At 34.5% G+C, this 18,683-nt stretch overlaps 1 protein-coding gene across 4 annotated transcripts in view; it reads left to right on the forward strand.

Annotated features, from left to right (window-relative positions):
* The window catches only part of FSTL5 (follistatin like 5), a 365,217-nt gene extending 349,515 nt beyond the window's left edge, over nt 1–15,702 (forward strand). For all 4 annotated transcript variants that reach the window (XM_077782912.1, XM_077782913.1, XM_021536555.3 and 1 more), the window contains one exon: nt 13,284–15,702. In XM_077782912.1, coding sequence (XP_077639038.1) covers nt 13,284–13,986 — 703 coding nt within the window. In that variant the 3' untranslated portion in view covers nt 13,987–15,702. The remainder of the gene's footprint in view (nt 1–13,283) is intronic.
* Nucleotides 15,703–18,683: the final 2,981 nt, after the last annotated feature.

The raw sequence follows: 18,683 nt of genomic DNA on the forward strand, positions 1-18,683 counted from the left end.
GATTGTAGCTTATTTAATTCTCTTCTGTTATATGTACTTTCTATTTTGAGAACATAATTTTCCTGAAGTGATTGATTTCAGACTTTAAAAAAGTCTATAGCCTTCATAAGGGTAATCTCTTGGGGTAGGCCAAAACCGGAAAAGATAGAGGACATCAGTTTTTGTATTATCCTTCTCGTCCTCCTCATTTTCTATTATTTTGATCTTCCTGAAGAGAAGAATACATTTCTCAGAATTTTATGTTAATATATTTTTAAAAGAAATGAAAAAATAAATTTATCCTCATTTTCAGGAAAAAAAATCCCAAATATTTTCTCTATTTCATCTTTTTAAACAATGCTTAGATATTTCCTCTTTTATACTGGCTGCAGTTGGAATGGTAAGCAATATATATGGCTTGTCTAAAAGAAGAAAATAGCATAGAGGAGCTCAGGTTGTTAATTTACCAATTGATGGCAGCTCCACACTTGCACCTTGCTTGGGTATGTGTGCATATAAAAGGTAAATTAAGTTGCTCTACCTGAAGGAAGAGGGGAAAAAAAAGACACCTTGCAAATTTAAAGAAGCAGTGTCAGAATTCACATGGCTTTGGCATTTTTGTAGTACAGAACATAAGTCCTGCATTGAGTTTCTTCTTCATGCTTTGTTTTTCTCTTGTGACCTTTGCTTTAGGGTGTTTTCCACAATAACCCAGTATGCATTTCAGTATTATAAAGACAATAAATATTAGCAAGACCATTTGGACCTAACTCTGCTATAGTTAATTCAAGTAATTGTGCCTCAGAGGGCTTTAATTTCTTCCTGTTTTACCCATGCTTTAGAATGGGAAAAGTTGTGTAGCATAGTCTTTCTACTGTTCCCTTGCACAGCTTTTATAGTTCCTGTCCACAGAAACAGTTGAAAATCATTCTTTATAAACCAGAAAATCTCCTGAACTTTTAAAATCAGTACATATAGCATGGTTACTAGCCACATTCTATTATATTTAGTTTTCTTGCAAAATACTAGTTATCTTTTGTAAATTCATAGTCTGAAGTGGATTCCATCTCCATATTGTGTAGTGATGTTATATCTGTCAGAGTATACCAAGTACTTCAGTAATGTCATGAAAACACAGTTCTCTAAGATATTGTGATAAACAAAATCACTCTTGGAAAATTCATATATAAGATTTGCATGCAGTTCATAGACATCCACAAAACCCTAAGACAAAAATGAAAGGCAGACTCAGAAGAGTTTTTTGTTGTATGTTTGATGACTCTATCCTTGAAAAAGTCTACTGAAGTTGATTGTTATGACTGACAAATTATTCTTTTTGTGGAAAGAAAAGTGATGGTTTTCTGTTAAAGCTACGCTTTGAGAGTGGTGAAAATCATCTTCAGAGATTCCTGAAGATTCTAGAAGAGACAGCTCTGTTTTTAGTGTTGTTTTGCATGGAGACTTACGTAACATTCTTCACTCTATGCAGGCACTTTCAGCAGTGCTAGCTATTCCTCGAATCAGTTGAATTTCTGACTCCTAAGGCAAGCTTTAATAACCCCTACTGCTGTATGATACCTGAACTTGTTAAAATGTCTTGGAGAAACAGACCATCACATTTCAAATGTAATTCTAACTCTTAGTCACACTGTGATGTAATGTCAGTCATTTAAGCCTCAATTGCCCAAATCTGTGCAAAGTTTTATGAGGCTATATTTCGATATTATGTTTTCATGCTGAGAGGATGCTTATGGTGAGTGTGAGGTTCAGATTGTAGGCACCTACATTTAGATGTGAAAATACAGTGAATCTGTGAGTGTAAGCTCTCTGTCTTCTGCAATAGTTACTGGAGATTTAGTCTATACACACAGTGGAGTGTATAAACAATATTTCTCACCCCCTACTCTGGGGGTAGGCCTTTGGTACTGGTTATTTTTAAAAATTCTTTGGACTCTGTTGACTGTATGGTCTAGATTTCTGCTGGCAAAAAATAGCAGCTTAGATTTTCAGCTCATATTTAGACATACATAGCAGTGCATAGAAATGTAGGTGTCCACAGAAGAGGAGTGCTACCTGTAGAGAATTATTTTTTGCAGTAAGGAGGTGTAATGGCAATTCTTGACCCTCCTTATTGATGACTGATATGATTGTAGGGGTGGGAAGCAGCTGTGCTTGATTTGAACTGCAGAAATTGTTTTTTTCTTCTTTATTTCAAAGCAATATAGGTATAAATATAAACAAATTGATATGTTTATGTACTCTGGAAGAGATACAGTTGAGACATATAATTTTTGGGATTTTTTTTTTATTTTATGTTTTATAGACCATTTTTTAATAAACTGATGAAAAGAACACATTATAAAAAATACAGTATTTAAAATTAAACTGGTCATTGTGGCAGAGCACTCATTTTGCACGTGCTTAATCTAAACAGCACTTTCTTTTTAAATTTCAAAGTGCATTACTTGAAATCCTTATCAGAACCACCCAGAACTCAACTCTGTGTGACTTCAGATCTAGCACTGCTGTCCTAAATGATATATGATACTGATATGTAGACATTCAACTCTCCAGTTCATCAGCTGAAAATGAAAGCATTTATATCTAATCCTGAGAGAGAGCATGCTTATCCCTTGAGAGGAAAAGGAAAAATCGTCGCTTTCAAGGATACTACCATTGATGTCAAGCAGCATCAGTGGGGACTTGATAGGCAATTTGGAAGATACAGGATTGTGCAGAGAGTAGCAGTGAAAGTATTTGGAAGCTTAGTACAGAGGCCCAGAATATGTGAGGCAAAAATTATTTTTACTTTTCCACTTCTTATCTTAGAGGAAAGAACAGTGAAAAGAGGAATGTCCTAGTATATGATTTTCTTCCTATACTTTTCTTCCTATACTACCTGTTCTATATACTCACATGCATATATGCATGTTTATGTTTTGAAACATGCTCTTTTTATATCAAATAATACATACCTCCATTAAAACTCTGCAGACTGGCAGTAAATAAACTGCAGGTATGTGAGAGTGGTATTTCATGCAATTTCAGCATGGGGTTTTTCCCCATGTTATCCCTCCCTCTGTCTTGTAGGGTTTGGATGATAGAAGAAGGGTCCAAAGGAGAATTTGTGGATGCTTAAGGATCTTTTGCTACACACCTATTAACAGTCATAACCAAATCATAGCAGAATCCTTGCCAGTGTGAAATACACCAACTCACAGGATGTCTGCTCTATGACTGTATCAACTGAATTCAGAAAAGGCTTGACAGTAAACAAGCTCCTTGTGCAATGGCTCTGTATTTTGGTTTGTAAACAAGGTCAACCCTTTTCAGATATGCAAAGAGATATTAAAACGTAGCAGTGCTGAAGTTCAGGCAACAAGTACTGATCTGGAATAAGTTTCTTGTTAAGCCTTTACTCAGGAAAATAGGAAAAAATTTACCTAGGTACTACAGTGATGAAGCTGGAGAGTTATGCACATAAATGTGACATCCTGTAACCAGGAAACCTCCCACAGAACTGGGTGAGTCACTAAAGATTTCAGCCAGATTTCTGTTTTGCAGCTTTGTTTACAACTACCAGTAGATAGCACATTCTACCAATGATACTTCTACAATACATTTTCTAATTAATTTATTGAAATCTACTTTCTTGTTATGGAACAAACCCACAAAATCCAGAGCAGGATGCTGTACACCTTTTAAATTGTTTAATGACATTCAAAGCATTTTTGGTATAGCTATAAAGAGCAACAGATATGTAAGAACAGTGAGATATTTGAGAGGAAAAAGATTTTTTGTTCATTTCTCAAAAGCAAAATACTCTTCTCAAGCTCTGCCAGAGTTAGTTAAGGCTACTTAGGCTGAACAGATTTGATAAAAAACTCAAGAGAAATTTTATGTAAAACCAACATTTCTTGTAAACCATAATAAACCATATTCCTACATTAGCAAAGGTTTGGGTTTTGTTTATTTTTTTCTGGTTTGAAAGCCCCACACCATAAAGGACAGTGATTGAATAATTTATTTTGGACAGTGAAAGGGAGCCAACTGCGTAAATCCTGTGATATGATAATCTGCACTGTCACATTTTCTCATAAGTGAAATCTGTATAGCATGTAAGGAAAATTTGCTTTTTTATCTTTTATGTGTGTTACAAATGATGAACTTGAGGTGATGGGAATTTTGCAGGTAAAAAACTGAAATCAGGTATGAAAAGAGAGAGGATGTTAAAATACTTGTAAAAACTGACAATATTTATTTGTAATAATAATACCTAGTAAGGTTTCCAAAACTGATACCTTTTTAAATATAAATTTAATGTTGGTGCCTCATGTCATAAGTTACTTCTCAGTGATGGGCAAGTTCCTGTGAGCATCTTATTCCAAAGAATGATTTGATAAAAGATTTCCCTCACTCTGAGACATTTGATAATCTGATGAGAGCAAGAGAGAGAACTAATTTTGGTAGAGCAATAATCTGATTTGCTATAGGGATTACTTTGGCGGCTTGGCAATGAGAGTCTCCAGGTTGTTTTTCAGGAAATGAGTGGTAATTATGATAATTACTTTGGGAAAAGAATAATGGATTTCTTGTGTTTACTGTTCTTTTTTTCTGTGTGTGTTACAAACAGGCTTATAGGGTCATAAAATGTGTAGTGAAATCCCATATTTTAAATACCTTTAAAATGCTTTAAAAATACTTTAAAAATATGGTCTTGAATTTATTTTGCGGAACTGATAATCTATAGTGTTATTAATTTTGTCACTGTGATTATATAACTTTAAATATTTGGACATGGTTTTTAATTTTTAAACAATATAGCAATCTTCCATATGATCTGCATTTTTCTTAAATTGCATTTTGCAATTACCATACGTTAGGATATCTTCCCATCTCTTTGAAGTTGGTTTGGACAAGGAAATTTGAGTTACCTCCCTTTGTCTGGGTTCTGTAAAGCTCATTATGGAAATCTAATGACTCCCTGTGGAGAGCTGTCCCCAGCCAGCAGCTGAGCTCCCACTCAGCAGGAACAACAATACTTTGGAAGAAGTTTAATGGTTGAAACCTAATGTTACATGTCATGGAACATCCCTGGCATAGCCCACTGTGTCACCTCCCAGCCTTATCCAAGCCTGCAGACTACTCGTGGGAAAGGCAGAGTAAGAAACAGAGAAGGCCTTGATGCTGTGCCAGCAGTGCTCAACAATAACTAAAACATTGGTGAGTTATCAACACTTTTATTCAAAAATTTAAAACACAGCACCATGCAGGTTGGTATAATAAAAATTAACTCCATCTCAGCCAAATGCAGTATACTACTCTTACAGAAACATCTATAGAGCTGCTAAGTATAATTAGTCCTATTTCTTTTAAATTTTTGTCACAACATATGATCAAAAATCTTGAAAATCTGGGATTAAAATTTTTATTGTTTATTCATATAGAGTAAGGGAGGAAAGAAACAGACACAGTTCATAGTTCTAGTGTTTTCTCCAATTGTAGTGATATGCCTACAGGCTACAGTTCCCACTTGTATAAACTGTACAATAAATTATTGGAAATCTAAAGATTTGCTCTCATGTCTGGCAGGTTTAAGTTACACATGATTCCAGTATGCACTGTGAGAAACAACTTTATGTGCTGATATTGTTCATTATTTCACTATATAGAAGAGACATAAGAGTTGACATTGTCATAAATATTAATTGGAAATTAATGAGCAGTGGGAGGCTTCTACATACTAAACTATGTGACAGGAAATTTTGTATTGAATATTCCATCAAACATATATAAAGCATTCCAGAAAAGTGAAGGTATTCTCAACTGTCACTTGCTGTTTTCCAACAGCCTAATCATAAAAATCAGGCTAAATGAACAGAGGTGACAATCACAATTTAATGACATAATTATAAATAGCTGTATTTTTAAAATCTTTTTAGATAGCCAAGTGCTTTGGAAAGTTACAATGTTATGACTACTTTGGAGGCTGGGTTCCATCTCTATAGAACATGGAGTAGTAATGGAGACTTTACTCAGATTTAATAGCTTTCCTTTACTCAGAACAAAAAGAGAAATCTTGGGATAGTCAAAGCTCAGCACATTCACTTACACATTTGGTTTATGGAGACCTCATACAAAAATCTCACTAATATAAATTTTGTGAAATGTCCCTATTTTGCTTGTTCTGTAGACACCACTGGAAGACAACATTTTCTTATCCTGTTTTATTACATACAGATTTTTTGCATCCCCCATTCTGCTTGCCTTTGCAATCCAAAACTATCAGCTTAGTGACTTGCAATACTTTTTTCTCACAAATTTGGTAAGTAATATTTTTTTAATAGTTGCTCTTGTCTCCTTATCAGAAAGATGAGACCCAGTCTGGGAACAGAAGCAGAGTTAATAATCTGACACTGATATGCTGAGATGGTTCATAATGCTGTAGAGAAGGGAAGATGGATTCATCTGTTAGTTAGAAGGCAGCAATTAGGTTATGGAGAGTTGACTGAAATTTGTTTGCAACTGATCATTGGTGTGTGTAAACAGACAACTCTTCTGAAGCATGTCTCCATGGTCTAACACCATTCTCCCAGCCTATCCACCATGATCTTGTACAGTTAGATCAATAAGCCTCAAAATAATAACCTTTTATAGCTTTTATAGTTGTATAGAAATATTATATATTTGAATATGAAATATTACAAGCAATTTGTAAACCTTCTGTATTTGGATATGAATGTGTTGTCAAGGACAATGCTCTTTTTCAAAATATATGTGTCTATGAAAGATCAGTAATTGTAAAATTATTAGTAACTCATGCGTGAAATTCACAATTACTTAAAATCAAAAACAGTGTAAGACAAGTTTTTAAAAATAGTTGTTTTCTATACAGTGGATGGAAAAGTGGCACCACAACCTTAGGTTTGCAGGAGAGCAGATTCCTCTGCATGCTACTTGTGTGTATGTCTGTGAGCTAAGGGATTGTGTAAAATCACAGTCATTTCACAAGATTTGAAACCCTTGGTTGCTTCTTTTCAGGCATTGCAATAGGCTGCCCTGGGAGGTGGTGGGATAACCACCCCTGGAAGTGTTCAAGGTGTGTCTGAATGATATGGTGATGTGGTTTAGGGGTTAGAGTGGTAGTGCTGGGGGAGTGGTTAGACTGTATGGTCTTAAAAGTCTTTTCCAACCTTGATGATTTTATGATTTTATGATGGTTAATATCTCACCTTCAAATGAATGGGTAGTATAAGATTAAAATCTACTCTACCTATGCAATGTTGATTATATGAACAAAGGCAAAAAAATGGTGTTTCATATATCCATCAGCTAGAAGAGGCCATGAGAGCATTTTCTCTGACTCCTGCATGTACTTTATGTTTTAATAATTTCAATTAGTCATTCAGTGATTCAGATAATGAATCTGATATTTTTGAAGCTACATTTACTTATCCAAGTAGATAGTAGTATAATCTTTACCTGGAGAGTCCCACCACAGAAAAATCAGCATGTCTATGGTAATTGGTTGCAATGGTATATTGTCCCCATTGTTAGGAAAAAATACCTATTCCTAAATAAGTTGTCTGGTTTCAGTATGCAGCTATTTTTATATTGGACTCAGGCTCTTGCATAAAACCATTGTCTCCATTCCTAAATAATTTTCAGGTTTTTCCTTGCCTCTAATTTTTTATTGTGTTTTTAGAAGGGCAGAAGTGAAGAAAAAAAAAATAAAGCATTTTTAGCTTAGTCTTCCAAGTGTAGAATACAGATGTGTTGAAATGAGTGTGTTGTATTATTCACCTCTCTTGCTATACCCTTAAGGACTTTACAGAGGCTTTTGGGTCTTGGTTTTATTTTTGACTCATTGGATTCAGATTTTGTATTGACTTGCATGTCTGCTATGATTATTAAATCCTTTTATAGCTGCTATTTTTTAGGATACTGTTTTATGTTCATGTCATACATTCCTCATTCACATGTGAAGCTGCTCAACTTTACACCTGGCCACATTTGAACACTCTTTGCTTGAATGAGCAACTGAATATAATGATTTTGCTGTCATTATCTACAGCCTTATTGTCATGGACATTCATAGACATTTACATCCAAATCATCTGTGAAAATTTTGTGAAGTATCAGCTTTTGTACCAAGAATTTCCTATAAAATGATGATTCTGCATTGACAACTACCTTTTATTACAGATAAATTATTTTTCATTCAGGTATGAGTTTTTATTCCAGGAAAGCTATGACCTTCTGATATTCAGTTACCTTCAGAAAGTTTTCTAATAAAAAAATTAATTTAGGTTTGTCTGACAAAACTAAATTTTTCATAAACCCATGTTGACTGCATTATAGTCACGATTTTCTGTAATTCATTCTCATATAATCTATTTTATTATTCCTCTTGTATATGCATCAAGCTGTTAGCTGGGATACCTGACTTTTTTTCAGACTTTCCAAATTTTCCTGTTATTCTGAGATTTATTAAAATGCTAAGAGCTAGTCAACTCTTTCAAAATTATTAGGAACAAATTATCTAACCAGACAGATATATGTCCCTATAAAAAAACTATTTATCACCTTCCTCAGTTGCCAGTGTCTGGGAAAGTACTTTCTCATCTTAGGTAGCAAAGTATATTTTTTCTCATTCTTTGTTTTTTTTCTGTTGGGTTTGTATATTGTAAACTATACTAGACATGAAATGCTTAGCTTTTCTTATCAGTTTTCTTTACTTCCCCTTTTCCCTTCTGTAACTTCCCTACAGAACTTCATTACTTTTTCCATCTTTATGCCTCTTCCTAGCAATTTTGCGAGACTAAGAATCAGCCTCACCAACCTCGCAGGCACAGGAACAGACCTCTCTTGATTTGTTCAGCTTCTCAAAACTCCAGCCACAGAGCTCTCACTGAGACGGGCAGACAAACATATGAGATACACTGCTTGCCAAATCCTTTTACACCCAAGAAGACTGGCTGCTTAAAATTATTCCCACTCCCCCTTCTTTTTATCTATGTTGTTGGGCTGTTAGGGTATTTACATCCTTGTCCAGCTTTACTGAATTTTAATTAGAGCACTGAAATGTTGCAGGCAGTATGGCAGCCAAGAAAGAATTGTTTAAACAATAGTACTGATAAAATCCTATTAGTTCTAATAAATTGCTTTTGTCAGCTGTACTCCTGGTTTTGGGAAGGGTAGATCCTTCATGAAATTTTCCCAACTTCTTTCCCAGACAGGTCCAAAATTCTGTATTTTTAGCAATCAAGAACATTATTTTGATGGAGTGATTTTATATACTCTTCTTCAAAACTATATTGTTTTATAGGTACCTTTGCACATCTGTCTCTTTAGTACCTCAGTTACAATAGTAACCTGTACCATGATAGGTTAGAAACCATGCTGGGCCTTAGATAACCTGTATTTTCACCTGGACTATGCCAATGGATTATTGTATAGCCTTAGGCCAGTCATTCAGCTTTCTTTGCCCTCTGTAATATCTGTACAGTGCTTTGAAATCAATAACTAAAAACTGCTACGTACCTTCTATACATTATTCTGCTCACATAACTGGTCTCTCAGTGTGCTCAGCTCCAGAGACATTACACTGGGCTAACTTTACATCTGTGTCCGAAGCAGTGACTTTTTAAAGTTTGAACTAGAAAACATTATACAGCAAAAAGTCTTTTGCATATTAATGTTAAAAGAAAATGGAGTTATATTTTATCAGGGCTGGAGAAGTCAGTTCTTTAAGGAAGGAAAGAGAGCATATCTCCCAAACCAGTTTTCCAATTTAGAAGTAAATAGAATGTGGTGAATAGTACAGATAGCTGTAAATAATTGTGAGTTGAAAATAAATAATCACTGAAAAAAATGCATTAAACTGCTCTTTGCGCACTTTATAAGTAAGATTCATTGTAAACAGGCATTCAGGTATAACTGATTATCAGAATACATATGGTTAGCTGCTGTAGCATATAAAATCAAGTTCCTTAATAGCTCCAAAGCAAGGGACAATAAATCTCTCAAGTGCAATAAAAATACAACTCAAATAAAGTGGGTAAAATGTTGAAGCCAGTTTCTATAGTTTTCAGTTAAACTCAGTCATCATCAAAGCTGAAGCCACTGTTTACATCACAGGAACAGCCTGTCTAAGATACTGTAAACTTTTTACTTGTGGCTTTTTGAACTGTGAACTAAATATACAAAGAGATAGATAAAGCTATAAAAGAAATCAGTGCCCTTATGTTATCAGCTGGTTTGTTTTAAAATGTGTTTGCTGACTATGGAGATCTGGAGTTCCTTGCTGTGGACAAACTATTTAATATTTAATATTTATAAAGTCTGTTCTAGTGGGAAGGTTTATATCAACATTCTTCTGTGGCTCCTAAGATATTTCATTCACACTAACCAGGTTAGTCAACAAAAAACATTTAAGGCATCTTAATTATTCCACAGTAGTTAAATCAAATAATCATAAGCAAGGCAGATTTCTTTGAATCAAATTGATTTAAATACTTGATTTTAATCACAGTTTAAATCAGCAAGTAAGGTTTGCTGATTTTGATAATTGATGCTAATCTTGTTTTGCATTTGTATTTCACTTTAGAAGAAGGCCATTTTTATGACCTGGAATTATCTATAGAAAAAAATGAATTGTCAAGCAGAACAAAAATTTCTTCTTCTTCTTTAATATATGATCAATGAAAAAAAAATTGATTTAGATTTTGACCAGTTTAAAATATATGTATTTATATTTTTAAATTTGCTTTCTGGTGTAAAATGGTTTAAGAATTCATTAGGGTTTTTAAAAAACTATTACCTTTTTTTTATAAAGGTTGCTTGTGATTTTTCTCTTGCAGGATAGAAACTAAAGTGCATCTTAAAACATACAGTCAAATTTTAAGTCTTTTTCCTGAATTAAATAAAGGTACCATGAAATATGATGGACCCATATATAGAATAAAATATATTCAAATGTTAAATGACTCATTTTTTTTTTTTTACAAAAGAGAATTTATTAATATATTTAATACAGTTTCTGAAAACAACAGGCCAAATATTTAAAAACATAGATTTATTCAAGTAGATGATGACTGCTGTATTTTCAAAATCACAGTAAAGATTTGGTATCTTTATTTATATTGGAAAATTTCACTTGGATATAAGTCTGTGTCTTAGTACCTATGTAAGATAAAAATAACTCAGTGGGAGCCTTTTCTTTCACTTTTAAAAAAGATTTCCTGATTTTTCCCATGACAATATACTGGCATACTGAAAGAGAAAAATAATGTTTTCAAACCCAAGGTCAGCATGCCGGTCTCAAACACAAAAAATTTACTGTCTGTTTGCAATTTAAATTGAGATCAGAAGTAGTTAAAGCAAAAACTCTCTGCACTGTGTACTTTTATTAAAATAGATTAAATAATACTATAATAGCTTAAAATTAAGTTATTCAGCACCTGTCATCACATTGACTTTAAAATTAGGTATTTTCCCTTTATCTTCTTGTGAACTCCTGGATAATTCACTGATTGTTGCTTTACATTGTTATGTAAAAATGCAATCAATAAACCAATTCTATTGTTCCTTTGTAACCACTGCGCATGTGTCTAACACCAGTTTTTAAACATGGAGATGTGCAATGTCACTGTTGTTACCTATTCAGCCTTTTCTATTACAGGATGATTTTCTACAAAATGCAGCATAGGTCTGTTTCTTATAGCTGAAAAATACTTACTGTTAATAATGAAACCAGGAATCAGTGAGTTTATGGCTACCCGAAAAGATTAAGAAACAGCTGTTATGCAGTCAAAAAACCTAAAAATCAAATTCTGCCTGATATTCCTAATATTTTTCAATGACAGAACAGCAGACGTCATGAATAGAAAAGTAACATTATCTTAAGTAAGTTATCCAGACATAACTTCCAAAAAAGCTCACTCAACACTTTCCTAACCAAGATGCTTGAATTAATGTATTTATAAGTGGCTGAAAAATTAAAGACAAAATTGATGTCATAATGAGATCAAATTGTAATCGTGGACAATGTGATTCACATTGAGCCTTCTTGCGGAAGCATTTGGACCAAATGAAATCCTATGGTCCCTAACAATTGAAGTAGTTCTTTAGTTCTGTGCTTTTATGATACTGAAACATTAAGCAAGGATTTTGTAAGGTGGGGCTAAAATTAAAAGTGTTTTTACATCAATTCAGTAGAAATTGCAAATGTAATTTACACTATCTTATACTGAGGAACTGCCTGAACAATGTCCTGAAACATTTTTTGCCTGTTACTTTGGTGGCTTACTGATTTGTAAGTACACTGGGGTTACAAGTATAGTGTGAAAATTTTGTGTTATTGTCAACTCAATTGTTGGAAGATTCTGTCATATGGCTTTATATCAAAAGGATGTGAAAGGTATTTTTAGATTATATTTATTATCATGCAGCCTCATTTTCAGGATCAAAGATTCAGAGGAAAGTGCCAAGAAGTATGTCAAAAGAAAACAGCTGTTTGGGAAAGGTGCTGTGAAAGCTACTTAGATAAGTAAAGCTAATGTACTTTCACATAATTCTGTAATATTTAGAAGTATCTTTTTTGCATATATATAGTCAATTGATTAGGCAGTCAGAACATATACATTACCATAAAAGAATAGTGATATAGTTTATATTAAAAGGTTACAATCAATCAGCTCCAGGATTTTAAAATTTAACCATATTATTCATGTTCAGTGGAAGTTTCTTGATGTATGGAAGAGCATAAAGGATCATTTAAATTGTAAGAAATATGGTGTTTGGGTCATTAGGAGGCATAAACTTAAATCCTTTTATGATATTCATTTCTATTGAATTAAAATAAGGAAGATTCAGATAATGATCTGAATAACAATGAGGGCTGAGTTAAGCTGATGTTCCCAAGTAAGTTGAAGAGCTCTATGAACTGAGTTCGAATATGTGAGATGTGGTATCTATTGATATTTCATTTCTTTCTCCTTTCTGGCTTTTGTAAAGTTATAAGTGAATAGATATAGAGAGTAATGGTTTACTTTTTCCCTTGTGTCAGTAGGAAAAAAGAACTTTCCCATTAATCAAATAAATGGGTTTTAGGCATTTTTTAATACATTCTAAATTACAACACTAAAAATAAAATATTATAAACTGCTTAATATCTGAAACATCTGAAGCTGAGATGTATAGCAATACACCGCTGCACATATTATCTCCTTTGCTCATAGTGTCTTTCCCCATTCATATATTATGCACACAGTAACTCTTTGGTTTTATGCTTTTCCTTTTAGGTTTGGATATATTCTTCATAGGGATGATCCCATGCTCCAGAAAATTGATCTAGAAACGATGTCGTACATCAAGACAGTTAGTTTAAAGGATTATAATTGCATTCCTGAGTCACTGGCTTATACACATCTTGGAGGATATCTTTTTATCTGCTGTAAGCCTGACACCACTGGGGCTGTCCTGCCGCAGCTCATAGTGGATAGCGTTACTGATTCCGTGGTTGGGTACAACGGCGACGTGACGGGCACGCCCCATGTCTCTCCAGATGGACACTACCTGCTCAGCATTGATGATGCAAAAGGCCTCCTGAGGATCCAGTCCATAACAGTGAGAGGAGAAATACAGGATGCATTTGACATTCGCACCAATTTGCACATATCTGATGTAGCTTTTCAGCCGTCCTTCACTGAAGCTCATCAATACAATGTCTACTGCAGCTCCAGCACACAAACTGATGTTCTCTTCTTGGAGCTCTCTTCTGGCAAGGTGAAGATGGTGAAGAGTCTGAAGGAACCCATGAAGCCAGGCGAATGGCCTTGGAACAGTAAGAACCGTCTTATAAAAGACAGTGGCCTTTTTGGTCAGTATCTCATGACCCCTTCCAAGGAATCTCTGTTCATCCTGGATGGACGGCTCAATAAGTTAAATTGTGAAATCACTGAAGTTGAGAGAGGCAACACAGTAGTTTGGGTTGGAGAAGCATAATAATCTGTGTTAGATATTTATTGAGTTAATCGTTTTACAGTACATTGCACTTAAATTACACCATTCTTCAAATTTACACAATTTTAATTTTAAATTGTTAGGCCCTTCTATACCTGTTCTTTCATTGACAATGTACACAATTTGAATCAGCTTCTACATAAGGTGACTAAAATGATGGCTATTTGATAATGGTACTCATTATTTATCAGCTGAGATTTTGTTGTTTGAAATAACTAAATATTGAAACTAAATATTGATGATAAGTGTAAAAAATTAAAGTAAAAAAGGAATAAAAAAACCAAGCAAAAAAGTTTCAGGAATACTTTGCATTTGTAAATGGAAGACTTAAATATTATTCAAATTTTGGGTTTTTTTGCTTCAGACACAAAACAGCTGTTGTACAATAACCTTTGACTCCTTAAGCTGAAATGTTATGTCCTGTCCAGTCCACTGTTAAATCTTTTTGTGCCTTGAAGCGAAAGTCTCACAAGAAAGACAAACATAGAAATTATAACATTTATTCCCACTGTGGCTACAGGATTGCTTGTCATTGGAAAGGAAGTTCTGCTATCAAATTCCAGGTGACAAGATGTGCAACATACATGGACAGGAGAAAAAAAAAGAAAAATTATATTTGCAGTGTTTTCTGATCACTGCATTTTGGAGTTTATTTTTATGCTGTCTTAGTTGAGAAAGCTGCTTGCAGAAGCTTTAACTTTTTTTAGAAAAAAAAATAGATGCTAGGTTTTTCAGCTATCACAGGGTGTCATCAGCAAGGAGTTTCAAGTCTATTGAAGATAAATATTGCACATCCTTTCAGAATATACCACATTCTAAAAACCTGGCATCACAAATCTTCACTTATATCATTGAGGAAACTGTTAAATAAACATAAAGAAAATACATTTTAAGAAAATGAGAATGCAAAGAACTGAAGTCTACAACTGGTAGATAACATTTTTGCTTATTCATTGTACCATTGATTGCTATTTGTTAAACCATTTGGTTAGCTCAACAGATTTTCTAGTTCTTGCATCCAACTGGATTAGTGCAAAAAAAAAGGCAAAAACAAAAAACAAACAACAAAAACTTTGTATTTTTTATAGTTTGTTTACTTAGTATTCTAATATAGCACTGGTTAAACATGTAAATGGGAAAAATATTTCCAGAAGTAGAATAACAAGTCAATAGAAAGCCAGCAGTGAACATCTATCCAACTCAGAGCAAATGACTTAGAAGTTTGAGAGTATTTTTATTTTTATTATGTTTTTTGCTAAAGAATGCTTATAAGCTCTTAAACTGACCTCCATTTACTGAAGGCAATCAGAAAATAAATCTTTTTTTAAACAAAGTTTTACTGCAATTTAGATTGTGTAAAATTGCTTTGAAATCTGGAATTTTCTAGCATTGTAATCTTGTGTGCATTGAGCATTCTGCCCTGTGTGGTACAGTAGATTTCTCATTAGCTTGAGTGAACCTCCTGGTAAGTAGCTTTAACTGAGATAAAAATTTGCTTACATTTCTAGCTACTGAATCTATTTTCCTTTTTAAGAACTCCTCACCATTGTGAACAAACAATAATCATGTAAACTGTCTGTTACTCAATTGCAGTAGTCTGTCTCATGCAGTTTTTTGTTCTGTAATTTATACCACGTGAATGTTCTGTATGTAGAAAATGCTTGACAAAAAGAGAATAAACCCCATAAATTTTAAACAGTCCTGACTTTGGTGAATCATCCAATCAGTCACTGAGCTGGCAAGTGAACTGACTCTTTGAAAGCACCTATTATTTCAAATAGATGTTTGAAAATAGATGTAGTTATATATATGTAAAACAATATGTAGTGTTGAAAGAAAATTTTTTAGAAGAGCTTAAGTAACTGGAGAAGTTTTCTTTGGCTGCTACAAAGGAAAGCTCATCTTATACCACAAGCTCATTATTAGCACATCTGAAGCACAAGTACAGGCTGAGTGGGTAATGGGTTGAGGAAAGCCTTGGGGAGAAAAACTTGGGAGTGTTTTTGGATGAAAAGCTCAATATGACTCAGCAGTGTGTGATTGCAACCCAGAAATCCAACTGCATCCTGGTCTGCATCAAGAGAGACATGACCAGCAGGTCGAGTGACATGATTATTATTATTTGCCTTCAATAATTCTACTTCTTTTTTGACAATACTCTCCAGACTGTGTGTGTAAACAATGGCGACAAGTTCTCACCGTTGTTTTTTTTTTCAGTAAAGTTAAACAAATACTGGATCACTGTGGTTATTTCATAGCTCTTATAGTTGAAATTCAGCTTTCTCAAGTACAGTTGGCCTGACTGAAAGCTTTGATCTAAACGAGAGGAAGATATGGAACCTGTTTCCATTCTTTGCTAGCAGCTCTAGGAGGAAAGCTGATGTAAAGGGTCTTTTTCAACCCAGAGAGACAACATCTCCAGGGAGGCCTAGTAGCAGCCTGCCAGTGCCCATGAGAGGTTATAAAAGAGATAGGGTTAGATTCTTCACAGCTGTGCATATCAGGAGGACAAGACAGCAGCATAAATTAAATCAAGAGTTTCAGGCTGGATATAAGGAAAAGCTGTGAGGACAGTCAAGCATGGGAGCAGGTTGCTTAGAGAGACTATGCAGTCTCCATCCTTGGAGTGTATTAACACCTGTCTGGATTATGCCCATCTGACCTTTAGTGGAACTGGCTGTGACTAGCAGTGTTGGATTAGAGATCTGCCAGGCACCCTTCAAACCTCAGTTGCCTTGTGATTCCATCATTACAACATGGGGATGGAGACTTAATTTGTTTCAGTTGTTTACGTTTCTGATTCAGTTTAATGTAAAACCCGCAAGTATTATGGTTGGGCTAAAGTATAGCCTAAGCAAAACTCTAAAAACAGTATCTTTTGTCACTTGAACTCCTTAGCTTGGAACATCTCACTTTAAATCAAGAATATTCATGTTTTAAATCTGTATTCCAGGAAATCCTAAGATGATTGTAGAACTTGCACAGGATGAATTATGCAGAGGTAAGTGCTTCTTTTGATGTATCTAAAAAATATCTATGGCAGAGGGAAGGAGGACTTGAAAAAACCATTGTACATGAAATCTGAGTATGTGTCCAAATGTGAACATAACCACTTTAGTGAATACTTAGTCACGGATTTTCTAGTAAATCTTTTCTAGGCATTTATACTATGGTTCAGTAGTGGACAAAAATGATCTGTTAACTTACAAATCAATTTTAGATAGGAGAGCTCATGTTAACTATAGCCATGTCTTCAAAAGAAACACTGAAACAAAGACCAAGTCCTGTTCACATCTCATCAGTTTGTCCTTTGCATTTTGGTCTTTATCTTAAGCAGTTCCTAAAGAATGCTACTGAAAACTTTGTTTTGAGGTTAGCAACTAAGATGCAGAACACAAGAATTTTTAAAAATACATAGTTAAGCATTATTTAGCTGTAATGATCCATAAGTATGACTTGATTTTTTTGTGAATATTGTTAAATGAGAAAAAACTTAGTAACAACTTCGTACCTAAAAATCTTAATTTCAGTCAAATTCAGAAAGCAACAAGAGAGAGCACATGAGGTGAGAGAGAGGAAAAAGTAATTCTGTACATACATACACTAATTAGAGAGATGCGAGATGGACCCCAGCAGTTGAGAACCTTTGCACTTGCACCACACTGATACCGCTTCACTGTGACCGGTCTCCCCACAATTGAGGAAGACTTGGAGGAGAAGGGCAAAAATAATGAGCTTGGGGAAGAATGTCAAGAATGACCAATTATTGTAGAGATAGCTGCATTTTTAGGGGGACTGAAAAGTAAACTTTGGCTTAGATACACAGCTGTACCAGTGAGCCATCAGGTCGTATAAACAGCTTTCTCTGAGATAATTAGTGGAGACTATTGTTCTGAGCTAGCCAGAGCTGCATGGGGGCAGAAAGTGTATGTGTGGCTCAACCTAAGGTTGAGTTTGATACCTGGTTGGCTATTAAAATGAGCTTTGAAGAGAGTAATGGGCTTGACCTGGTTCATCCCTTGTACTCCTTTCTGGTGACTTGACACACCCAGCACCATGATGATGAGAATACAGGGACTGGTAATGGGAACCATGTTTGCATGGTGATGCAGCTGCATATTGCAATAGCTACATCGTGCTTCTGGTATGATTTCAGTGTGCTGCTGTAATATCCTACAATCAAAATGCCATGAAGAAACAATTATATCAAGTCAATTTGGTATTAGACTTTAAATCCTCCTATGTGGAACCTCTAAAAGAACCTAGTCAGAGGGTGTTGAACTCCTACCTCCACACGCTATCAGTCCATTTTATGTAATACTGGAATTTGAGAAAAAATAAAAATTAGCACTTGCAGTGATGCATGGTATCACAACAATAATTAAATTTGGAAGAAATGGGTGAAATCCTACTTGTGCTGATGTTAGGAGCATTTCATTTTATAGTCAGTGAGTATCACATTATGCAGAAGACAGTAATGTCAACAAAGACACTGTGGTGAACTATTTCCTTGTTATATTGAGGAAGGAAGAGATTCTGACAGGTCTGTACCTAAGAGTTAAGAGATAATCATCTAAGATATGTTTACATTCCTTAGCACAGGTAATTCAGCTTCCAGATTGTTCAAGGGGTTTTATGTTGGGGTGTTTTTGTTTGGATTTGACAGGCTGTTGATGGGG

Source organism: Lonchura striata, chromosome 4 (assembly GCF_046129695.1).
Source record: "Lonchura striata isolate bLonStr1 chromosome 4, bLonStr1.mat, whole genome shotgun sequence".
NCBI lineage: Eukaryota > Metazoa > Chordata > Aves > Passeriformes > Estrildidae > Lonchura > Lonchura striata.